This window comes from Antedon bifida, chromosome 6 (genome assembly GCF_963402885.1).
Source record: "Antedon bifida chromosome 6, ecAntBifi1.1, whole genome shotgun sequence".
NCBI lineage: Eukaryota > Metazoa > Echinodermata > Crinoidea > Comatulida > Antedonidae > Antedon > Antedon bifida.
In genome coordinates this window covers 7,387,815-7,415,371 of record NC_136231.1, presented here as the reverse complement: position 1 = coordinate 7,415,371, position 27,557 = coordinate 7,387,815, and the positions used below count along the sequence as shown (strand labels likewise).

General features: G+C 31.4%; 1 protein-coding gene across 3 annotated transcripts in view; it reads left to right on the top strand.

Moving 5' to 3' along the window:
• Positions 1 to 27,557, top strand: part of LOC144845570 (dual 3',5'-cyclic-AMP and -GMP phosphodiesterase 11-like) — an 87,490-nt gene that overhangs the window by 43,214 nt on the left and 16,719 nt on the right. For 2 of the 3 annotated variants that reach the window (XR_013612570.1, XM_078702993.1), the window contains exons 6-10: positions 14,616 to 14,654; positions 20,124 to 20,203; positions 21,092 to 21,152; positions 25,665 to 25,712; positions 27,366 to 27,509. Coding sequence is in view for 2 of the 3 variants with exons in the window: in XM_078702993.1 (XP_078559119.1) it covers positions 14,616 to 14,654; positions 20,124 to 20,203; positions 21,092 to 21,152; positions 25,665 to 25,712; positions 27,366 to 27,509 (372 nt within the window). In the remaining variant the exon portion in view is untranslated. The remainder of the gene's footprint in view (positions 1 to 14,615; positions 14,655 to 20,123; positions 20,204 to 21,091; positions 21,153 to 25,664; positions 25,713 to 27,365; positions 27,510 to 27,557) is intronic. The other variant, XM_078702994.1, reaches the window with a different exon arrangement.

The following is a 27,557-nucleotide window of genomic DNA, read 5'->3' as shown; positions in this document are numbered from 1 at the left end:
TTTAACTTGATTTCAACATGCGACTTCTTGCTTTAGCATATAATACCATTAGACCAATATTGAATATTTTAAATAAAGTACTCCAGCTTAAATTTAAATTTTAATAAAAAATGTTCTAATCTTCAATTATATATTTTTAGCCCATATATGGATGTACAAAAAACTTTTAAAATGTAAATGTTGAGTGGTTTATAAATGTATATGATTATTATGTAATCTGTCTATATTTTGTCTGTGTTTCTACTTGTAATGTAAATTGTTGTGTGTTTATGTGTTCCGATTTGTTTGTCATTACTTTTTATCAGCAGGTGTTTTACAGTACAGTTGCAGGTGTACCATGCATATTCTGATTCGGAAATATTGCCTTATATGAAATTAACATATTTTGTACGTACTCATCAAGAACTGTTTGACGTTTTTATTTTTTTTTTAAACATACAATCAATTTCACATCGAGTAAAACAAATATCAGGATTTTTGTTTTTGAAATCTCATTTGCACTATTTCATTTTATTCAACAGTAGGAAAGCTATAATTGTATATAGTCTTAATACCATTTAATACAAAATTAGCAATGAACCATACAGTATCAAACCCAATATATACAATTGACAATGATGCCATAAAGAGTATCTTTGTCTCACACAATAACCACAGATTCATTTTTATACAAACATTTGAAGTATTATAGTTTCAAGAAGTACAGTATAATTTCCATTTAACTTTCTACCCCATCTGAAAAGAGAATAGTTGTAACACTGTCAAACTGAAAGCATGTCCAACATGACCACTTGGCATTTATAAAAGGAGATAAAGGAGACATAGGAAACCATGGGAGACCATTTACTTTATAATATATATATATATGTTAAAGAGTCGCTATCCAATCGAGTTTGAACAATACCATGAAAGCCCCAGTGGTCTAATGGTTAGGGCAACTGCATATCAAGCAGACGGTCCGAGTTCGAGTCTCGGTTGGGGCGACTTTTTCTCATTCTCACAGATTTCCTCATCTTTATCGTTTCAAATTAATTAATTAAATTTCAGTATATTATTAATGTTCTTTGCCTGCTGTGTTTATATATATATATATATATATTCACAACATATATTCACACATATATATATATATTAATACACTTCATCGTCGTTAGACGTAGCGTGTTGTACTTAACACACACTTTACGGGTGTGTCTTAAGTGGGCAAGTGTTATTTTTAATACTGTTATAAAGTCCTCCTGTATCCTATTTGTCCATATTTTCATTGGTCTCTTTTCTTCGGCATACCCAAAAAATAAATTATTGAGATAAAGAACATGCAATATTGAAGGTTGTTTTGAGTACTTCTAAAATCATGATTCTATTTTTTTAAATACATATTTCTTTATAAATCAATTGAGTTGAAATGTATTTTGATATCTTTACTTAGCAGTTCACAACTTCTTCAGTAATATAATAAATAGTAAAATCTTGTAAAGATGCCCTCACCCCTACTCGTAAAATTAACAAATACTTGTGAAGTAACGTGATGATTTTGTATCCTCTCGGGCATTCCTTCAGGGTTTTCACGAAAGACACTTGCCGCACTTTTAACACCATGCAATCACGTCGTATAGATTTTATTCGTTAGGCTATTTACTCCCTCGTAATAAGCTTATAGTGAAGTTTGTATAAAAGGTATTTTGTATTCAGCCGTTCGTGTTGTGGTGGCCCCTTCTTTATAATAGTGTGTGTGTTTTAATTTCTATAAAATGTAAGAATAAACCCATAATAATTAATATAATTTTTTTATTTTAAGCTTATTTATCTAGTTGTTCTATTAAAGTGTGACATAATGTCCCCTTTGAACATTAATTAATTTAATTTTCCTGTTTCATAAATTATATTTCTTTATATAGTCTAAAGTTGTTTTCTATCTAGCTATCTTAGTTGTGTTCTACAGTACCCAAGTACCATAATTATCTTTAAGTTTTTATAATTGCTTAAATAACATTTAACAAGATTAACGGCTTTCTTGTTATTTTAAGATTATTTATTTAGCTGTTATAAGTGTGACGTAGTAACCAATTGAAACATAACATTTAAATAATTTAGTTTTCTTCTTTGCTATTATTACATTTAAAATTGTTTAGTATTTTTATTTCATGTAATTATCTACCCAAGTAACTGTTTAAGTTTTTATAATTGCTTTTATTATCCCAGATTAAACAGCTTTCTTGTAAATTATATTCCTATCCATTTTCTATATTTATAAACCTACAGTTTTAAATGTCATTTTCGTTATCCCATTACACAGTGAATTAATACCTTAACTGCATATGTTTGTACCACCCCCTCATCCCATTAGCCTTCAATATTTATACGACCATTCTACATAATACTATGCTTATTGCCAAAGCTATAAAAATGTTGAAAAATTATATAAAAATCTATTAAACATGTTTATGGCCTAGTTTTTATAGAGACAGATGAAGAGTAGATTTGTGTGGTAGATTTTAATTGTCAAATGTTTTATGGGTTTTTACATTATTTTTGCAAAATAAAAATGTGTCAATTTGTTATTTAAACACTTTCTGCCATTTCTACTCAAAATTTTAGCTTGTTTGCCTTTGAGTTTGTGTTGCATTGAACACAAATTAAAAGTCCAAAAAGAGGGCCAAAATCAGGGCCACAATTCATTGAAAAGAGTCAATCAAAGAAGATATATAATTTATAATTATTTTATGTTAGTAGTGTTTAACTTATGCTATATTATAATTAATTAAAAAAAATTTTAATTTATGATATAATATAACATGATATTAAGTATTTATAACCAATTTATTTTCTTTAGATTTGAATACATATACATTTATGAAATTATTGAAGACTAAAGAATTATTTTTCAGTTTTTAATAGCTTACAAATTATAATATCATGTGGTAATTAGATACTTGTATGTCAGATAGAATAGTCATAATTTACATTTGAGCAAATTTTAACGTAAACACAATTAATACAATCTGTCATTACCTATACAAACCGTCAATGATAATGACTCTGTTAGTTGCTAAAATTGTTACCGATGTCATGTTTATTATTGGAGTACAAGATGATGAAAAAATATTAATTACATACAAATTAATTAAAATATATTCAATTTTTATTTATTTGCAATGTCCTGTTTGTTGATTACCGTTTCAACAATGTGTTAAACAAAACTTAGAAATAATCTTTTTTTTTTCAATTGGATAAAAAAGATCTCCAATTTATTATTTGTCCAAAAACTTATTATAGCTCCAAATATTTTCTTATAACTAACTAATTAACTATAAGTTATAAAATATAATTATAAATATGTAAATAAAGTGATACGGCAGAAAAATCTTTAAAAACATCTAAATTTGGTAAAATTAGCCAAAATACACACATTTATTTGATTGTACATTTTACATTGTTATACTATATGTTACGTAATTGTAGCAATTCAATCGTTGCAATGAAAAATGTTGTACCTCTTCTATTAGAGCTACTAAACCGATACTCTTGAGCTCTCATAATTGATGCCAATTAGGAACTGCTAAGCTCTCATCAGAATTGAGAGCCCTTTCACACTTATTAAGTCGACTCGGGGCTTGCCTAATTGTGGCTGCCTCTAAATTAGTTCAGTATACTGTAGTGTTAAAACAAGCTATGCTGTCTCATGTCATAGTGACGTATTGACATGAGTTAAACCCTTACTGTAGTGTTAAAACAAGCTATGCTGTCTCATGTCATAGTGACGTATTGACATGAGTTAAACCCTTACTGGAGTGTGAAAAGAAGCTATGCTGTCTCATGTCATAGTGATGTATTGACATGAGTTAAACCCATACTGAAGTGTGAAAAGAAGCTATGCTGTCTCATGTCATAGTGACGTATTGACATGAGGTAAACCCATACTGGAGTGTGAAAAGAAGCTATGCTGTCTCATGTCATAGTGAAGTATTGACATGAGTTAAACCCATACTGAAGTGTGAAAAGAAGCTATGCTGCCTCATGTCATAGTGACGTATTGACATGAGTTAAACCCATACTGGAGTGTGAAAAGAAGCTATGCTGTCTCATGTCATAGTGACGTATTGACATGAGTTAAACCCATACTGGAGTGTGAAAAGAAGCTATGCTGTCTCATGTCATAGTGAAGTATTGACATGAGTAAAACCCATACTGAAGTGTGAAAAGAAGCTATGCTGTCTCATGTCATAGTGACGTATTGACATGAGTAAAACCCATACTGGAGTGTGAAAAGAAGCTATGCTGTCTCATGTCATAGTGATGTATTGACATGAGGTAAACCCATACTGGAGTGTGAAAAGAAGCTATGCTGTCTCATGTCATAGTGACGTATTGACATGAGTTAAACCCATACTGGAGTGTGAAAAGAAGCTATGCTGTCTCATGTCATAGTGACGTATTGACATGAGTTAAACCCATACTGGAATGTGAAAAGAAGCTATGCTGTCTCATGTCATAGTGAAGTATTGACATGTGTTAAACTCATACTGGAGTGTGAAAAGAAGCTATGCTGCCTCATGTCATAGTGACGTATTGACATGAGTTAAACCCATACTGGAGTGTGAAAAGAAGCTATGCTGTCTCATGTCATAGTGACGTATTGACATGAGTTAAACCCATACTGGAGTGTGAAAAGAAGCTATGCTGTCTCATGTCATAGTGAAGTATTGACATGAGTAAAACCCATACTGAAGTGTGAAAAGAAGCTATGCTGTCTCATGTCATAGTGACGTATTGACATGAGTTAAACCCATACTGGAATGTGAAAAGAAGCTATGCTGTCTCATGTCATAGTGATGTATTGACATGAGTTAAACCCATACTGGAGTGTGAAAAGAAGCTATGCTGCCTCATGTCATTGTGAAGTATTGACATGTGTTAAACCCTTACTGGAGTGTGAAAAGAAGCTATGCTGTCTCATGTCATAGTGATGTATTGACATGAGTTAAACCCATACTGGAGTGTGAAAAGAAGCTATGCTGCCTCATGTCATTGTGAAGTATTGACATGAGTAAAACCCATACTGAAGTGTGAAAAGAAGCTATGCTGTCTCATGTCATAGTGAAGTATTGACATGTGTTAAACTCATACTGGAGTGTGAAAAGAAGCTATGCTGTCTCATGCCATGTATTGACATGTGTTAAACCCATACTGGAGTGTGAAAAGAAGCTATGCTGTCTCATGCCATGTATTGACATGTGTTAAACCCATACTGGAGTGTGAAAGGAAGCTATGCTGTCTCATGTCATAGTGATGTATTGACATGAGTTAAACCCATACTGGAGTGTGAAAACAAGCTATGCTGCCTCATGTCATAGTGATGTATTGACATGAGGTAAACCCATACTGGAGTGTGAAAACAAGCTATGCTGTCTCATGTCATAGTGATGTATTGACATGAGTTAAACCCATACTGGAGTGTGAAAACAAGCTATGCTGTCTCATGTCATAGTGACATATTGACATGAGTTAAACCCATACTGGAGTGTGAAAACAAGCTATGCTGCCTCATGTCATAGTGATGTATTGACATGAGGTAAACCCATACTGGAGTGTGAAAACAAGCTATGCTGTCTCATGTCATAGTGATGTATTGACATGAGTTAAACTCATACTGGAGTGTGAAAGGAAGCTATGCTGTCTCATGTCATAGTGAAGTATTGACATGAGTTAAACCCATACTGGAGTGTGAAAAGAAGCTGTGCTGTCTCATGTCATAGTGATGTATTGACATGAGTTAAACCCATACTGGAGTGTGAAAAGAAGCTATGCTGTCTCATGTCATAGTGAAGTATTGACATGTGTTAAACCCTTACTGGAGTGTGAAAAGAAGCTATGCTGTCTCATGCCATGTATTGACATGTGTTAAACCCATACTGGAGTGTGAAAACAAGCTATGCTGCCTCATGTCATAGTGAAGTATTGACATGTGTTAAACCCATACTGGAGTGTGAAAGGAAGCTATGCTGCCTCATGTCATAGTGAAGTATTGACATGAGTTAAACCCATACTGGAGTGTGAAAAGAAGCTATGCTGTCTCATGTCATAGTGATGTATTGACATGTGTTAAACCCTTACTGGAGTGTGAAAAGAAGCTATGCTGCCTCATGTCATTGTGAAGTATTGACATGAGGTAAACCCATACTGGAGTGTGAAAAGAAGCTATGCTGTCTCATGTCATAGTGAAGTATTGACATGTGTTAAACCCATACTGGAGTGTGAAAAGAAGCTATGCTGCCTCATGTCATAGTGATGTATTGACATGAGGTAAACCCATACTGGAGTGTGAAAACAAGCTATGCTGCCTCATGTCATAGTGATGTATTGACATGAGTTAAACCCATACTGAAGTGTGAAAAGAAGCTGTGCTGTCTCATGTCATAGTGATGTATTGACATGAGTTAAACCCATACTGGAGTGTGAAAACAAGCTATGCTGCCTCATGTCATAGTGATGTATTGACATGAGTTAAACTCATACTGGAGTGTGAAAGGAAGCTATCCTGCCTCATGTCATAGTGAAGTATTGACATGAGTTAAACCCATACTGGAGTGTGAAAAGAAGCTATGCTGTCTCATGTCATAGTGAAGTATTGACATGAGTTAAACCCATACTGGAGTGTGAAAAGAAGCTGTGCTGTCTCATGTCATAGTGATGTATTGACATGAGTTAAACCCATACTGGAGTGTGAAAAGAAGCTATGCTGTCTCATGCCATAGTGAAGTATTGACATGAGTTAAACCCATACTGGAGTGTGAAAAGAAGCTATGCTGTCTCATGCCATGTATTGACATGAGCTAAACCCATACTGAAGTGTGAAAAGAAGCTGTGCTGTCTCATGTCATAGTGATGTATTGACATGAGTTAAACCCATACTGGAGTGTGAAAAGAAGCTATGCTGTCTCATGTCATAGTGAAGTATTGACCTGAGTAAAACCCATACTGGAGTGTGAAAAGAAGCTATGCTGTCTCATGTCATAGTGAAGTATTGGCATGTGTTAAACCCATACTGGAGTGTGAAAAGAAGCTATGCTGTCTCATGTCATAGTGATGTATTGACATGTGTTAAACCCATACTGGAATGTGAAAAGAAGCTATGCTGTCTCATGTCATAGTGAAGTATTGGCATGTGTTAAACTCATACTGGAGTGTGAAAAGAAGCTATGCTGCCTCATGTCATAGTGATGTATTGACATGAGTTAAACTCATACTGGAGTGTGAAAAGAAGCTATGCTGTCTCATGTCATAGTGATGTATTGACATGTGTTAAACCCATACTGGAATGTGAAAAGAAGCTATGCTGTCTCATGTCATAGTGATGTATTGACATGTGTTAAACCCATACTGGAATGTGAAAAGAAGCTATGCTGTCTCATGTCATAGTGAAGTATTGGCATGTGTTAAACTCATACTGGAGTGTGAAAAGAAGCTATGCTGCCTCATGTCATAGTGATGTATTGACATGAGTTAAACTCATACTGGAGTGTGAAAAGAAGCTATGCTGCCTCATGTCATAGTGATGTATTGACATGTGTTAAACCCATACTGGAATGTGAAAAGAAGCTATGCTGTCTCATGTCATAGTGATGTATTGACATGTGTTAAACCCATACTGGAATGTGAAAAGAAGCTATGCTGTCTCATGTCATAGTGAAGTATTGGCATGTGTTAAACTCATACTGGAGTGTGAAAAGAAGCTATGCTGCCTCATGTCATAGTGATGTATTGACATGAGTTAAACTCATACTGGAGTGTGAAAAGAAGCTATGCTGCCTCATGTCATAGTGATGTATTGACATGAGTTAAACTCATACTGGAGTGTGAAAAGAAGCTATGCTGTCTCATGTCATAGTGAAGTATTGGCATGTGTTAAACTCATACTGGAGTGTGAAAAGAAGCTATGCTGCCTCATGCCATAGTGATGTATTGACATGTGTCCCATACTGGAGTGTGAAAACAAGCTATGCTGTCTCATGTCATAGTGATGTATTGGCATGAGTAAACCCATACTGGAGTGTGAAAAGAAGCTATGCTGCCTCATGTCATAGTGAAGTATTGACATGAGTTAAACCCATACTGAAGTGTGAAAAGAAGCTATGCTGCCTCATGTCATAGTGACGTATTGACATGAGTTAAACCCATACTGAAGTGTGAAAAGAAGCTATGCTGTCTCATGTCATAGTGATGTATTGGCATGAGTAAACCCATACTGGAGTGTGAAAGGAAGCTATGCTGTCTCATGTCATAGTGATGTATTGGCATATTAAAATAGTCTAGAGCCATGTTCAGATGTATGTAGTTATGATTTTTATCGTATTTAGCATAAACTACAGTTGGTTTGACCTAGGAAAAGATTATTGGAAGGCACCTCTTACGACACTGTCTTTCGTTTGACACAAAGCTGGTACACAATTACTGTATTGTACATACTAATTATGATATAAAAGTCATGCAACGAACCAAATTTGCATACCAGATGTTCTCCCTGAACTGTGACACTCGGTTTGTAACAAAAATCGACACTAATTATAATGTGATTGTGTTTATTAGTGATACAAAAAGACCTCATGAACATGTCCTTTATGCTTTTCATATAAAGCTACGTAAACAAGCTCAAGTATTATTTTAGAACCATGTCACAGACTTTTGACAATAATAAATCAAGTGTGGTTGTTGTGATAGTAAATGCATACTATAATGAGCTATGTAAGTTATGCATTTCGATTGATCTCAAAGAATGTCATGTTTAAAATTTAAATGAAACGACAAAGAGACCCACTTTAAACCTCCTGGTCAACCTTTTATAATGGCGTTATCGTTCTCTATGTAATTTCATATGTGCTATTACTTATAGTCACTTGCAGCTGAATCGATAACGATGAGTTGTTTTTAGAAGGTGCCTCGGGGAGCGCGTGTTGTAGTATCATCATTGCATATGATTAAGAGGGACAGTCGTAGTATCACGATGCTCCAAAATTGGCCAAGTAGAAAATGTTGCAAATGTATTACCGTATTTGTAGTCTCGTATTGCCAAGTGTAATTAGTTGAGATGTTTAAAACTTGATGAAACTGAAGACTTTTGAAAATATGATATTTTTGAATTGCATGGAATCAGATCGTTGCATATCATTAGTATAAAATGTCCCAAACTTACGAAGCAAAGGAAGAAATGCAATGAATACAAGTTTCTTGTCACCATGGACTGTTTGAATGTCTTATCTCTTACAAGGTGTGAAGATCAAACAACCAAGTTGCAGAAAGTAAAGTCCATGATTCCCTTCTATCTTGAAATACAGTACAAAATTTGCAAATACAAAAGAATAAATAAATAGAATAATACCACACAACCAAATACTGTAGAGCTTGCAAACAGAGTTGGAGGAGCAGAGTCTTCACATCTGAAGTTGGCTCCAAATACGAAGAAGAAATATTTGTTAGATAGTTCTTTTTTCCCATATTTTTATTTTAGGCAAGCCAAGATTTGAGCACTGTAATTTCCATTATTTTGGATAACAAAAGGAATCTGTATCTGTAAATACAATATCAATGAAGCGACCTGCAACCCCATATTGTCAAGTGTAAAAAATTAAAATCCACCTTTTAAATATCAAAGTGAAGTGAAATGATAACATTAAAAATAAGGGGGAGAAAACTTCTTTACGTTCAATAACAAAATTGTAATTTTTTGACATAATTGAAAAACATTTGGTATTTTTCCTAAGTTTTATTGTCAATAAAAAAACAATAAACAATACTAACAACATAAGTGCCTTGAAACCAATTATTTGGATTGGAGCATTTATTTACATTAATTATAGATAGATATAAATATAGACAGACAAGACAAAATATAAAATACCTGTATAACAGGTCAAAAGAGGACTGCCAAGTGACTCGCACCCAAGTTTCCTTATTCATGCGTGGCATGATAGGACAGTATAAAAACAATGAGAAAAGTAATAAAAAATAACATTTAAATCTTAAATAAGAGATGAGGAGGTAATTGTTTTAAAACATATTTCTACAGACCAAGAATTGGTCAGATATTGTTTACAATAATGGTGAAAAAATGTTATTTAACTCGAGCTTCCTGTTTATTGTCAAGGAACAATGATGTTTATATGTTCTATAGAACCATTCGGCATTATCAAAGTTACAATGGAGTATATATATCTAATAGTCCAATGCATTAAAAGGTGGTTAATTTGTTCTTTGACTACTATAGTAACCTAATAGTCTTTATCAAATCTATATTTGTACTCTGCATTCTATGTTTAATCATTCATGAAATCAGAGTATAGTATTTCTTCATTAAATAATTATTTTATTATCTTATTATAATTTTTCTGCAAATCTTTCAGTAATTTCGTACCAAATAGGGTGTTGCATTGCGTTTATATCGCTAATGTTCTGTTCCTTAGTTATGTTTATGATGTGGTCATGTGATCATCGAATGTTATACGACTCACCCCAGCTTGATGTCTGCTTTTAACAACAAAGCCTCTAATCTATAAAAAAAATAGCTCAATATTAGTACGAACTAAATAGAGTTATTCGTCTGCCTTGTCCAATCAAACGTAGGCAGTTCAGTGTTTTGTCAGCGAAACATGATACTGCGACCTACACAACTCGATACCCTATGTTGGTTTCCAATTGACTTGCGTGTAGGTTTAATGTTTGACACACGAATAAGGTTGTAAGTTCATTCGCTGTATTTCTTCAGGCTATGTTCTGCAATCTCCACATCCGGCCCAGATTGTTGCTTATGTAAGAATATAAGCTGTTCTTGAGAAATCAAATAGATGCTTAAAGTTACCTCAATGAGTTTGGTAATTACCCCGCTCTTTATTTCAGTCTTCAATCTCTTTTCCTTCCCACTCTGACAAATCAATGGGTTTCTCGTTAACTATTTGTCATATCTTACATTACCCAGTTCCAAATGGGAAAGGGCAAAATAATATTTAATTATATATCAAAAAGTAGCTGTCAAAAGTAGGAGGGCATGCCCCTAGCACTGTATCCCTAGATCCTCCCCTGGGCTCTCTGTCTTGCGACAGCTTCCTCACTAGAGTTCTCTATATCTTGCTTCCTGAAACAGGTTAATTTGACAATTCTGGTTCCTCCTTTTACCTCTGTTCCTCATTTGGAAATTATGTATATAGGTTATTATGTAGTGGAGCTCTAGGTTGGTGCTTAAATGTATTTTAATCCCAAGGTGCAGGGTTCAATCCTGATCATGCCAGTATACTCATAACTGTTTCTATTCACTCCTTAAGCCTCAAATGAGACACAGGCACATAGGTTTTTTTTAAAGAAAACTGACAAATTAAATCAATACTTTGGAAAATAATTCCACACTAACAACTAATTTTGCTCTTAATTTATCATAAACTGAAAATATTAGATTTGCTCTTTACAATCTACCCACAAAATAATCAATGATTCAAACAGTGAAATTCTTGTCAAGAATTGTCTGTGATATGCAATACTAAATTAATGAATTAGTTTATTACTCAGTTGAAATAAATTGACAAATTTATAATATTGCACGATTTGTCGGAAATTCAACACAAACTATATCTATAAAGGCATTTCATATCTTGCAAGCCCGAAGCCTGATGCATAGCAATCTCCGTTCATTGTGGAATATTATTACAATTGTCCTCGTAATTGTCATCATATTCAAATGAATACGCATTGACGTACGCAAGAGACTTTACATTTATCTATGTATGCGACAAAGCTGAAATTGGCATTTGTCTTTTTTTTTAAATATAATAATAACAATAATAAAATGCATACAAAAGATATGAATTTTAGCTAACATTGCTTTAATATGTAATTATACAGATATACAATGACAGGGATGCAATAAGCATTAACAATTTAGCCAAAAATGATAATTGAATAAAGAAAACATATGAACTTCTTTATATGACAATATTATATTTTTTCCCGATTTTATTTAAATTATTTGAAAATTCTCATGCATCCATGAGTTATTATCATTCCTTTGTATTAAACGTCACTCACTCTTTTAGACAAATGTTGTTGCAAATGTTGTACATAAATCCAAATCAATAGACCACTTTGTCACCTGTCAGAAATATTGGACATAAACAACACAGTATTTAACATTTCTTTGACAGAAAATACATTTCACTGCACTTTTGGTACATTTTTGTAATACTTTTTAATATTTTTAAAATAAAACTGGTACATTTTGGTACCAAACTACAGTAGAACGCCTTTTTTGTGACACCATATTCAGGGAAGATATACTATAATTTTGAGTGTATTTCATAGTAGAATATAAAAATATTTAAAACAGAAAAGAACACTACGGTATATAAAACACTTTACCAAAAATATTTAAATTAGGTCAGCAATGAAAAATAACCAGGAGTGAGAATAGGCTAAATCCTAAACAGATTCTGCACTCATTCCATAGGTTCTTTGCTGTATCTGTATTCTTTTTCATTAAAAAGAAAAGTGGATATAAAGAATTGTACATTAACATAAAATTTTATTACGGACAATATTATGGTGATATTCGAGAGAACACATTAAATACAGAGGATTGAAAATTACCCCAGACAAGTAGACTAGACTTGAGAACATTAAACCATCTTGCAATCTAATGACTCTTTAAGCATTTTTTTATTTCATGAGTTGAAATGATCTTTTATTACAATTCTCATTGAAAATGCATCAATTTAAGTTTTCATAGATGTGTGCTGTCAAAGAGAAGATGAATCGCAACTTGGAATATAATATGAGAGATAGCATGGCAACTATAATGTTTGCAGCAAAGATGTTGTGATCATCTTCTGAGGAGGGAGGGATGCCAGAAGGCTTTAAGATGGAAGACGGGTATAGGCCTACAACCATAACAATGAGAATGGTAGTCAGGGCAAACATAACTTATTATTATTATTACTACCATAAACATTAGGTCTTGTGCCGCCGCATTTTTATAGACAAAATTATCAAATACCAGGTACAGTAATTTTTTCACTGATTGTGGGTTTATTGAAGTAAGCTACACAAAATAGATTGCCTCATATATCATAACCAAAATAATATACAGCAATAAATTTATTTAATTCTTGTATCATCTATCGAAAAATGTTTACAGTATGTATGAAAACGAAAATTGATTATGAATAATTGATAAAGTAAAACAAGAAAATGCTATAATTAGACAAGATATCTCTAAAGTACAGACGCCTTCAATCGTAATCTTTGCCAACTGATCTTGAAATCTTATATCGGGTTTAGCCTCTGTAAATATTTTTGCGTTTTAAAGAATGGTTTGGAAGATTTGCTCAGGCTCGGCAGCTTGTTATTGCAATGAAATGTGTGTTAGTTTTAGGCTCACTAACACCTCTTCATCCCAACCCTGTGTGTAGATTGGAGTCAAGCGGAGAACTCAATTAAACCATTAAGCCAGAAAGTCCACCTTGTTGTTGTATGTAAGATGAGTCTATTTATAGGCTTCGTTCTACCAACCAAGTCTATGACTTGATGTGTTTATTAAAAATGTTCCAGAATAGTCCAAGAATAGAATAGAATATATCTGTAAACTTCATGTTAAAGTATGCTAGAAATCATTATCACATATACAGATATAATCATATTCTTCATATTGACATCATTTTCATATTATAATCATCTAATATGATAATCATCATCATCATCTTCATGAATTATAATATCATTAATCATGATCATATCTTTATCATCTTCAGCTTTTTCATCATCGATTTTTGTCTTTTTCAGTATAACTCCCACATTGCTGTCTCTCATTCACGTTAGAAACCACATTTCCATTTTTATTTTAACTTTCTATTGTGAAGTGCAGTTAAAAATCAAGAAAAATGTACAGTAATGTTGTGTTTTCTGTCTTAAATGTCATATGTTGTTGATTGTATGTTTTTTTCCCATATTTTTATTTGTTTTTAGGTGCAAACATTGTTTTAATGTTGTCATTTGTTTCATGTCATTAAATGTGTTTAATGTTGTGGTATGTATGTGAAAGAAATGATGTGCTATATTAAATGTATCATGTTTCTTTTTGTTTTATTATTATAACAACATTGTTAAAAAAAACTATAATATAATAGCCATAATACTATATTTATATATTGCCGATTTCATATTCATGCATTGCTTTATTAAAGGTCAGATGCTGAAGAGAGGTCAACTTACAACAGACAATATTATTAATATACATAATGTATTATAATAATTGCATATTTACATGTAATTTTGTTTTTCCTTACTACTCTGGATAATGAAACGTTTTGCAGTAGCGTAATATTCAGACATTCCACCACAACCATCTCATGTTTATTCATGAATTGATATTTTTTGCTCCATATATGGTTGGCTGTGGTACATGCTTGTGTGTTGATATTGTTCTCTTCTTTTTTTTAAGAAATGAAGAAGGCACAAATTAAAAAAAATCCATCTTTTCTAATTCATTTTTCTTTGCTTGAAAAAAAAGTAAATTCCCTAGTTCATCGCTTTGTTAGTTATTGTTTTTATTTCTCATCTAATTCTGCTCATGTTCACAGAAGCGAAATAAACGCCGACAGATAAAGGAGAAGGATACGGTGAATATTCATAACCTAAGCTCCTCCCATATTTGCATATTCATAAGCAACTTGCTCCTCCTTTGCATGCTCACATTTTTTGTTGCTTTCTCTTGACTTTTTTCCATCTATTTTCACGCATTTTAAACAAATAACACGCTATTTATATTATTCTATTTACTAATATTGGTTTTGCATTTTATACCTAGCTATATTTTATTTCTTCCTTTAAATCTATTAGTGTTTGTAGAAATTGCATTTATTCAAGCATTGAGACTGTAGATATGTCTGCTTTTTACCTGCTTTTATCCTATTTACATAACCAATTATTTTACAAGTCATAAATTCTTAACATTTTACGTTGAACAAAAAATAAGTACAACTCTACTATAATAGGCATGCCTACTAATATTATAAATTTTCTTTATCACCTCAAAAATATATAATGGTTATTTTTTCTTTGCCATATATGAACACATATCATGTATGTCAAATTATTTAATGAATGAATTGGTGTTTATAATACTTTTTTTCTACGAGTGTCGTTTTTTTATTTGGTTTTTTTTTGTCTCTGAGCTTTAGCCGATTGATGTGTTTTGTTGTTTTTATGTCTTATAATACTGCGATTTTGGATATTTAAAATGGCTTTTTTCTCCTCTTTGCATTCCCAACAAAGTGAATTTTCGTGTGCTTATGTATATTTTATATAACCTATATTTAACTATTATTCTATTTACATATTATATATTATATACTTTTATATTGTATTCTCTTTCTACCTTTTTTATGTACTGTTTTGGTCTTAAATAAATTGTTTAGTACACCGCTGGAAATTATCTCCTATCCTGTTTTTGCATTTTAAAGATTATTTTGTAGGTAATAAAAACAAATAATGTGTTTAATATTATAGCTTATTGATTTAATACTAATATTATATAAATCATTTGTTTATCCCCAAAAATGTTAAAATGACGTCAATCATTACCATTGTTTTATCCATACAAATTGTTCATCTCATTGCCAATGTAGTAAATTCAGTGCATTTCACTTTAAACTTACCTTTAGGAATATTATACAATCTAAACATATTTTAGCATTCTGGTTAGATTACAATAAAAACTCCACCCTCACCCAAAAAAATACATTTTTAGTAATAGTAAAAACATTTGATTTTATATATAATAGTTTGTAACTCTAATATTATTATTATTATCATCATTATGCTTAAAAAGATTACCATGCAATTTGATTAAATATTTGTAATTTTTTCCTAGATTTTTAAAATAAGATTCGGTTTTTCTTATAATTTTTATCACATAAATTTATTTTTTATAATTAAATTATTGTAAAGAATGATAATAATTAGACTACCGAATGATACACCAATTAAACAAACAATGCAGGAAGCTAAATAGAAAATAAAAATACTAGGAGACAAAAATACTGGATAACCAAATAAACAAATATTTGAAAGAAAAAAAATGTAAGAACACAATAACAAACCATCCTGCCAAAAACAGAAAAATATGGAAATAAATTATGGAAGCTTTTATTGTCTGAATGATGGAAAATAAGAAAGGAGTTATTAGTATTGAATTATAGTTATAGTGTTTTATTAAATTTTCTCAACGTAAATGTTGTAGTGGCATACTGTAGATGCTTCATAGCAAAATGGCGGCGCTCTGAACACTGCTTTCATTATTTATGAGCGAGAATTTGCCATGTTTTATTTGGTTCGGTATATCACATATTGTGAATATATATGCCTCATAAATTTAACATGGTGTTCCATATGATAGTGTCCGTAGGGAAGAAGTGTCTAAACACTTGGAGTGTTGATAAATGTTTAAAGAGTACGTTTATAATATTAAATAAACGAGAGAAACAGAACATGTTTACTAGAAAATATGATAAATTAAACAACACAATGATGTATGCAGCAGTCTATCGCCTCCTTATCTTAAGCATCATTTATTTTTACTTAAATAATCATTTTTTCTAAAATACCTTGATTGATCTGTAAGTAGAATCTAAAATCCTGGTTAAAATGTGTATAACCTTTAATTAGAAGACTCTAAATGTGTTAATATTCTAATATTAAAACCATTTATTAATGCACATTATTATTTGTAAATTCACCTTTGTCCCTATAAACCATTGTATGAATTAAACACAGCTTTATTAGGTGACAGTCAATGCTGATTAGTTTAAAATCATTAATTATTATGTTTGTAGATAAACATGCCATCAACATTTCTACCAAAAGTACGGCAACTGTTTTTAATTTTAAAATATGATGTCAGCATCGTTGCTTGATAGTTCGTGTGAAAGTCATACAGTTTAAAACACCAAACTATTTTAAACCAAGGATTTAGAAAAACTATTTTAGTTCTAGTATCATATTGAATGAAGAAACTCAAACATTATTTGGTTGATATTGCTAGGTGACATTTATAGGCATAGAATGTAAATGTAGAACACTATTTCATTGTAATTATGCTTTAAATGCCAGTCTAAAAAAAATGTTTTTCTTACAACTTTTTTTCTTATTTTGAGGTCATCCATTATCTGTTCATGAGTTAAAAATACAAACACAATCATTTACGTACATCATAAAAACATTTCCATTTCGATTGACGTCAAACTTAATATTGTTATAGACTAGAGTTGATGACTATGTTGTATTTTAAATACCAAATAGCAAAGAAAAATATTAATTTACAATTACAGTTCAGAATTCGTTAACGATAAACAGGAAGAGAAATTATTTAAATAGATGATAAAATAAAGAGATGTAAGTAATATGGAAGGAATAAATAGCTATAGTACTAATTTGTAAAGGTTAAAAAATAAGTACAATAAATGTGGACTAAGTACTAAATGAGAATTTAAGAATAGCACAAGTTAGATTCGTTTATTAATCAACCATAATTGCAAAATTTATAGAAAAAACTTAATTTCCGCTTTTTATACTTTGACTTCTCAATTCATTTTCTAATCAGACACAGTTTACCAAATGTTTTTTATGAATATGAATAATTTTTTTTAATATTGTTTTGTTGATTTTAATATCTTAAGGTTCAATTATCCCATTCATCAAGTTAGTATGTTTGTTTACTAGCCCGAAATCCAATTCGGCTGGCCATCTAATAGTTTTAAAAGCTTGTTTTAAAGATTGTTGGATGTAAAAATGAAAATGATATTTTCTTAAGAAAAGTTGACATGCCCGTCGGTTTTTTGAAAGATTTAAACCACTAATAGTTTATACAGTAATTGTTTGATGTAGTAATTTTCCTATACTGGTTAACTTTACAGGCATGCGTTTATCGATGGGGTTGTGGTTCGGTATCAATATGTCTTTTTGGGATGTAAACTTTAATTCTTTAGTATATAGCTCTGTCTACTATCAAACTAGTTTAACAAAAAAATTTGTGCTGTGTCCAAATATGGTAGTGATATGACATCATCATGTCCATATATGGGCACATTACATTTTTTTTTCCATAAAATTTGATCGTGTAGACAGAGCTTAATACTTGTCACATACTCCTACACATACTAGAACTGTCCGAAAGAGTTTTCTTACGATGCAGAACATTCTGCCCAGGTGTAGTTGCCAGTATGTTTGTTTATAATTGTAGCTATGGAATCCAGCTCATGTTAACAATTTGACTTTAGAAGTGGAGAATTATGCTTCATAAATATCTATCATTATAAGGTCAAGGATAATCTTTTCAGAACTATACACGTGGTGTACCGCAAACTTTATATCAACATTTGATTTCGCCATGCGAACCTTCAAATAATATAAGGATAATCTTGTTTCTTATTACTTCAATAAATTCAATTTTGTTATCATTATCATCATCTTCATCATCATAATCATTGACGGCATTGTGCCCCGCCCTCACTCAAATTTTGATAATTAAAATCATATTGTCATCATCATCATTATAAATATTATCATCAGATGATCTTCATTGGAATATTTAATATGAAACACTGATATTCATTCTTCTAACTTTGTGTTAAAAATAAATGTATCGAAAAACAATTATGCTCTCGGTCAATATATTTTCTTTATCACGTCGTTTGTTTTGATTTGTTTTTTTTAACTATGGTCAAATGAATAGTATTAAATAAAAACATTTCACCATGCATCAATGCACTTTAAATTCTTCTTTTACACATATCTGATTGAGGTTTGCATGTTTGTTTTCTGGGATAATGATTTTACACACAGTTGTTTTTCAATCATCGATTCATAGATAAAAATTGATTGTTTCTTATAAAATAAATTTTTAAGTCATTTTACCCCAAAATTATGATTTTAATAAAAAGTCATTAAATTGAAATTATCACCCAGTGAATCAAATCAAATCTAAAATTACTGATATTTTCCAAAAGACAGTGTTTTATGAGCTCATGATATAATCCATTCTGTAAAAATGTATGAATGAAATGAGCTACTGTACTAACAGTAAAGGCTTCAGAAAATTGTATTTTTTTAATTTTACATCTCAATTTTAAAAATAAAACGATTGATAACAATCCAGTACAGTGAAAAAATTAGCATAAATGCTTGATTACTAAATACACGGGTGGAGGTACAGCATTATATTGACACATTTTAGAAAATCACTTTTTATCAACAAATCATTATTCTTTTATAGTTATTAATTATTTGAAAAGCTTGTTCTAAGTCTTGTTTTTCTAGGTTTTATCCCAAAACTTACTATACTAATAATCTCTTGGTTTTAATTGCTTTGTTAATGTGAAATTTGGATGTATTTGTTGTGGTCAGTGGTAATAAAGGGATTTTTGGTGAATGCATAACATTAGAGTGGATATTTTTCCGATACAATGTAATGCATTATGATACCTAAACTTGAAACTCAATGCACAGTATAGGCTCTATCACTAATAACCTCAATTTTACTCCACTTCCCTTTAGTCCACTGTAATACTTCATGCTACCGAGTACCAATGTCCTATAAATATAATAGGGGGGGGGGGGGGCCTTCGATTTGTAATAACCTGAGGGCATTGACATATTGTGTCTTGGTCTAACCTGGTCCTAGAATCCACCAAAACTGTATTGAAGAATTGAATGAAGTAGCACGAGCCACCAATCATAGGTGGATCCAATGGTAGCCCAACCGGCCCTGTTCCCACTAAATTACAATGCAAAAAATAGAACATTAAAGTTCTGTACTTCATTTTACATTTTTTAGGCCTGGAGCTTCCCTATTTCAAAATCCTACATCCATCACTACCAATGTCCATGTATGAGCACAATGAAATAAAACATGACTTGTTCTTTTGTCATTGCCAATCGAGGGCTCCCTTTTATGCGATAGTTGACTCCCAAGAGATTATAATAAATGGTTATGTGACAGAATCTAATGTATCCCCTAATTTCAATTGAAAATATAGTATTAACTTGATTTATAAATTTACAGATTTTTGTTTCTTTTCTGTAATTTACAGGGAATATTCTCACAGGTCTATGAGCTAGGGACTTCAGATTTGGAAAATAAGGGTCAGAATATCAACAGCTCTAGTACTGGGTATGTATAGTAAATTGTGAGTGAGTCAATGACAGAGCAGTTTAGACAGTGCTACTGTAACCCATGTCGCTTCTTTGACATTTATGTCTCTATGTTAATGGTTCTATGGTAAAACAAGTCTCCTCTTTTGGTCATGTGCACAAACTATTGCATCTTTCGAGATAAATAAGTTTGTATACTGCCCTCATTTACTTAAGCATTTCTTAAATGTCTTGACTTAAGCAAAAAGATTGATAAATGCCAAGGCAACATTGTCATATTTAATGGTCCATTATCAAAAAACAATCTAATGATAAAGAGTCTGTCCTTTCTTCAGTTGAAATAACTGTAATTAAGAAGTAATATTTATTCTAAAAATAGTTTAATAAAGAAAATATTTTTTTAAATAATATAAGAATGCAAGACCTATGTTTTCTTTCCCTTATCTTTAGAAAATAACTGTTAATAAAGATGTAATATTCTAAAAATAGTTTATTAACAAACATTTTTTTTTATATCATATCAAAAATGCACCTATGTTTTATTTAATCGTTTATTAAAAAATGTTAATAAACAATTTATCTTGCTTATTTATATCTATCAAGATATAATTTTTAGAGTTTTCTTATTTCTTCTCAAACAATTTTTTATAGGCGTTTAATTTTTTTGTCTTTTTTGCCCACCAAAGTTATCGGTAACACTGCTCATGAAACCAACTTACCTTTGTAAATATCAACAGTCCAAGTTTTATAGTACATTTAAAGAAACCCCAATATTCTAACACTACTGAGATAGGAATCTCTTGAACGCTGCAAATCTCCTGAGATTTTAATAGATGTTTTTTAATACAATATCAAACATATTGCAGTTAATATTTTCAAATAAATATTCTGTTTTCTCATTTCACAGTTCCTCATGTCGTTTCCCCGTACATATGGGTATTACAGGATTTGTGGCTACCACAGGGCAGGTAAGATCTAGTTTTTGACATTGTGTAGAAAAACCACATGACATGAAGAGATGCGTATAGAGAGATAAAGTTTGTATAACATGTCCACTGTTCCTTTGAGACGAATCTATTATCATTACACTGTGTAAATGTTCTTCAATTTTATATGATTTATAGTTCAAAACCATGTTCTATATAACATTTATCACATTGAATTCTACAATTACTAATCATTATCAAGACTTTTTGTTTCTTTAGTTGAAAATCCCTTATACTGTACTAATTCTGAGCAGGAATGTGAGGCCTAGCTTGTTGTATTCAATGCTAGTTCTCACTGTGTGAGTAGTTGACATCTTGTCATATGTAAGGCTAACTTGAACCTCATAATCCAATCCTCTGATAGATCCACCCACGTTGTTAGCTTTGACTGTCGAGATTTCTACTAAATGTCGTAAAGTGGATTTACTAAAATAAAGATTAGGCCATTAAAGGTAGAGATGATCGCTAATTACCTATGATGAGTACAATGAATGTTGATTTAAAATTTACCACGTAGCCGTATCAAAAATTGGATTTGTATATAAAAAAGAAGGATCAGCAAAGATATGGAATATTCACTGTACCATGGATTTATTACATACTGTATTGGTTGAAGATTACTACCAGATTAAATAACATTAATTGAGATTATCAAACTGGAATATTTATCACATGGATGAAGCATGGACCTATTATAGGTCTATGGATGAAGTTATGGGTATCACTATCTGCAAGAATATTTTACATTATCAAACTGTGTCACAAAAGTCTATTCTTTATTAAATACAGAAATTGATTGTTTTTGCTATGATAGACATCTGGACTTATGTATACATACTATTAAGGTGAAGTAATACATACAGATGGATTGCAGCCTATGTGGACTTTGGATTTAATAATGCACACATTGAAAACAGGATCTACTTTCATAAAAAATATGGACATAGCCTTTGTATCTGAATAGGATTAGGAAGATAATAAGATAGGAAGTAGGATTAATGAAGAGATTGTTGTGTAACTATTTGAAGATTCTTACAGATTATCCAACACTTTCATTGCATTTGTTGATAAAATTTATTAATTAGAATAATCATAAATGATATGCCAGGACAATGTAAAATAAGTTCATCTATTAAGGTAATGTTACGCAAGTTAGTTCTAGTCATAACCATAGTAAATCCATTGAAAGTTTATTAAACAATTATGGAAAGATTATCAAAGATATATCTAAACATTTGATATAATATTCATAATAGTAGATTAGTTTAGTAGCCAATGCTATTTAAAGCTACAAGGAACCACCAGGATATAAACACCAGAAACAAGGAGGAAAATTGCAGACAACAGATATCTCACTCAAATGGGCCTGTTATTAAAAGCGCATTGGTATATCAAACCACTCGCATAAATCAAATCTGTTTAAAGTGTTTTCCAAATGATGACGTTGCGATAATGTCATCTTCGAAGTGTTTATTCGTGGAAATTAATCGCAATAAAACCAATTGGAAGGTTTATAGCATTTGGCCAGCAGGGATCACAGCACATATTATGCTAATTGTTTTAAACGCAGAGTGATTTACACCGCATAGTTTCGTATTAAGCTGCCTCATCTATCTACGACCGTATTTTCCTTGACACGCAGGGGAATATTTGTGACAGTTGAATAAGAATTGCGAACTGTAAATCAACCTTTTGTAAGGTGATGCTAATTGTGAGTTTTTTGCTTGAGTAGAGTAAAGCGTATTGCATGTTTGTTTTTGCGTAGTTTGTGCATCATTGTAAAGCCCTTGGGGGCAGCATTACTCGATCAGGTCGCAATTAGTGACGATACTTATTAAATTTAATCACCTCAATTGTCTTTTAAATGTCTACTGTATGATTTTTCATAAAAAACAAATCGCAAAAAGATAAGGTGCATTTAATATGAGTCTTTATTACAACAAACAGTTTATTTACTCTAAATTTCTATTTTATAATATTTACAAATGTTAAAAACATTTACAAATTACAGTATTTAAAATTAATAGGGGATCTACTGTATATGTTTTAATGCTACATTTAATCCCTATTTAGAAGACATTCTATTAAGGGATCCTTTGTTGGATGCCAAAGTGTCCCCTTAATAGAGGTTCTACTGTGTTGTTATTTTAAATCAATAAACGCAACTTAAATATCATATTTTGTTTTTGTAAAATCACTAAGCTAATTAAAAATTGATGTAACTTCTCAATATGATTTTTTGCTGCTCTACTTTTTGTTTAACATTTCCCTAAGGTATGGTTTTTAAAACATTATCAAGTGTCAATTTTCATTGTCTCACGCTACAACGTCATTACGGAGTTCGAGTTCTACGTGTTATGTCGTCGTTATTATGAAGGAATGTGCTCCTTCTACAATCAATACTCAAACCTGGCTCTATAGTCATACATTATTAAATAAGAACAAATGTAACATGCACATTTTGTTATATATTTGCACATTTAGTAAAAAAAACATACTATTTTTAAATCAGTTATTGAATAATTTAAACATTCTAACAGGCAAATTTATACAATTTTCTTTATGAATCTTTCTCTTATATCTTCTTCAATTGATTAAGTGTCCCTTAAATAGGGGTTGTTTGTGGTTTTGTTATTGTTATATATTTATTAATTATATATGCTCTACTGTATTTATTTCATTGTAGTATAAATAAACATTGTTTATTTTTAGATATGATTTAAATTTAAATTAAACCTTAATAGTATGATTTAATATGACTTACAAGACTGAATTTAGTATATACACAGAATATTATTAGATATATAACTATCCACTGATATATTGGTTTTCATCAGGAAGTTGTATTTCTTAAGATTAACTGAAATTCTGATAACCACAAAATGTGGAGAAAGGGAACAATTTAACAAATTCCCTTATTAATGAAAACAATTTTATTGTACGTTTTATATTGCCGTAGACATGAAAATGAGTTGTTCATACAAGCATGTCTAGAGAACAGACCTACTTTATGCAGTAGCTAAACATTAAACCTGGCTATGTTACTATTAAAGTCCATTAGTGTGCAACTTCTACAGAGTCCTGGCATTAACATTTAAAATAGTTATGTTTCATGAATACTAAACTAAAATCAATAAAAGTAATCAGTTTTTGTTGTATTTTTTAAAAATAACAGATTGTACATTACCACATAGAAATGTTTCTTCTTTTTAAAAACATTTGTTTGTTAAAACTGAATAATTGGTTTTTTGAAAATTATTATACAGTAGAATCTATTATAAGAGACTTTCCTGTGAATCAAACATCGGGCAATATATGTTTTAACACTAGCAAACCTCTATTTACTATTTGTTTAGTTCCGAAGATGTCCCTTAATAATAAAGTTATACTCTATAAAATAGTATATTTAATATATTTTACTGACATAGGTTTCCTTTATTCAAATTAAACATTACAAAAGATCTTTTCTGACAGTTCAAAAGTGTAACTTTAAATATCAGAGTTCAGACCGAGATGTGTTTCAAGAATGTATTTAACATTATTTTTTTATGAGAAGAAAGTTTGTTATTAGGGTCAGCTAAAGGTTGTTTGTAGCTATATCAAATGTTTGAAAAATGTGTATTTATGACACAAAAAAACTGTTAAGTGAATGGCACAGTGTTTACACTTTGGCTGGCAATTGGACTGAAGGAAAATAATAGTGTCATGCAACAAACTACTTTCTAGAAGTTGGATATCAACTCTGCCAAACACAAACTTTTCCCAGAGGATGGTAGATTGTAGGATAAAGTAGAAGCTACTCTGGAGTCAAACATAACTTTCTAGGTGTGATTGCTGGCTGGCAGCTCTAAAGAGTTGGAGCAAATATTACACTGTATGTCACCAAACTCTTGAAGTTGTCCTGCCTACAAACTTTGAACTGTGCAACCAAAGATGAATTTTAGAAGAAGAATTCAACTGATGAGTGCAAAAGATATTACCTATGAAACCTAACACATAGAAGTTGTCCTGCCTACAAACTTTGAACTGTGCAATCAACATGACTAGAATTTTGATGGCAGCCCTGAAGACTGAATGGGAGCAACTTTTACCCACAATACATTGCAGTAAACAATCAAGGCATGAAAACCTGAAACTGTTAAACCAAACATGACTTTGTAGAAGTTGTCTGGTAACTGAATGGAAAAAGATCTAACCCCTATGCAAGCAAACTCTAGCTGTCGGTTTCCTAAGAATCTGGAACCAAACATGACTAGAATTTTGCTGGCAGCCCTGAAGACTGAAAGGACTGAACTTCACCTATGCAGAAATTGACTAGCCTAAAAACCTAGAACTGTGCAACCAAGCATAACTTTCTTCAAGTTAACTGGTAGTTCTGAAAAACAACGTACAGGAGATCAAGCAATTCCAAACATGACAAAGTTAATTTATAATATGTTTATAAATGCATTGAGTCTTTTAATAATGAAAATCCAATCCAATTTTATCTTACAGACTTTGAATATATCAGATGCATATAATGAGCCGAAATTTGATTCAAAGGTAAGCAGAAATTATGATGTATTGGAAATATTTTTTTAAACCTCAAATACAACAAATAAATTTTCCTAAATCTCTGTCTACACTATCAAACTTTATGTGACAAAAAAATGTGATGTGCTCATATATAGACATGATGATGTCATATCACTACCATATTTGGGCATATCACTACCATATTTGGGCACATCACATTTTTTTTGTCACATAAGTTTGATAGTGTAGACATAGCTTTAAAGTTCGGTCACATTTTCTTTCTCCTCCTTCTCTGCCAACATATCTCTTTGATAACATAGCCACCACTGGTTGTCTGCAGTTAATGACTTTAAACAAGATTGATTAATATTACACAGTCTGGCAAATCGTAAATTTAAAAAAAAAGAAAAATGTATTTTGTTAACGCTTTCTTTCAACAATTTAGTTGAATATGATATGGATGACATAACTCATTTCCTTGGAATTAAATTAAGTATAAAATAAGATCAATAGAAATAAAAGACAATAAGTCAATTCAAAATCAACTTGATAAGATTTATTACATTTATATGTTGTCAATAATGTATTTTTAGCATTGAATGCTTCTGACAAGTAACTAGTAGATGAACATGACCTTTACCGTATTCTGTCACAACAAACGTCACAGGCTCATTCAGTGCGAGCTGCGTGTCATAGTTTATAGTCTCGTAAACATGTGATATAGCGTTAACACATTAAGCCACTTATTCTCATGGGGGGTACTGAAAGACAATGAAATAATATCTAGGACAAATATAAATTGATTTTTACATTTTTACGGCTTTCTTTGTAGCTCGAGTAGTTCTGTCTTGTTTTTCAGAACTGCAGTATATCTTATATATATCTTATATATCCATTCTGTATCTTTAGTATTTGCGGTACTGTAAATTTAATTATTTAACATTCTTATAATATCTGGTTATTCTAATCCATCAACATCAGTTTCAATTGGTTTTTGTTTATGAATGATTGTCTCGTAATGTACTCACCAATTAAATTAAGCCGCACGTAATCCCCAGGGACTTTGGGAAGTGAATCAATGCTTGAATGAATGCTCTGAAAGCCAGAGTAAGGTATGCCCTCTATGAAATTGTTCTGTTTCAAAGCTGGTTGCGACTGCTGGTTTTTGTGGATTTGAAATGTTTGACCTAATATGCAATGGCATGTGTTCATGAGTGCCTTCTGGAAGAAAGAGCTTGTTTCCATAAATCATAGATAGGAAAAACCTTCTTTTGTTAAAGTACCCAGAACACACACCATTTAATATGCAATATACCACCACACCAATAAAGCATAACTAACATTTGCACATGTCTACAAGCCAATTCAGTGTTGTGATAGCTTGTGCAAAATTGGAGTATGTTGCATATTTCAATTGGTTTGTCAGCATTCAGTACATATATTTGTCACACCAGAAACCAATTATATTTACTGTACTTATTATTGGAAGTTTAAATGCTACAAAATGTTTAGACTGGCCCTGGGCTGACCCAAAGTTAGACCACCTACCACTGTTGACAGTTAAGATAAAATAAGATTAATAAGGTCAATACTTGTTGACAAATTCAATATTCATTGTATACATTTACAAAAATTCAAAAATGTAAACATCTGCATTTAACAACATTTTTTAATCCACAGTGTGACGAGCAAACAGGGTTCCGAACAAAACAAATGTTGTGTATGCCAATAAGGAATGCAAATGGCACCATCGTGGGCGTCAGTCTACTTGTAAACAAAATAGACGGAGTTGCTTTCAACAAGAATGATGAAGAGATGTTTGAGGTAATGTTGATTTTTGAAGGTTTATAAAAGCTCTGTCTACACCATTAA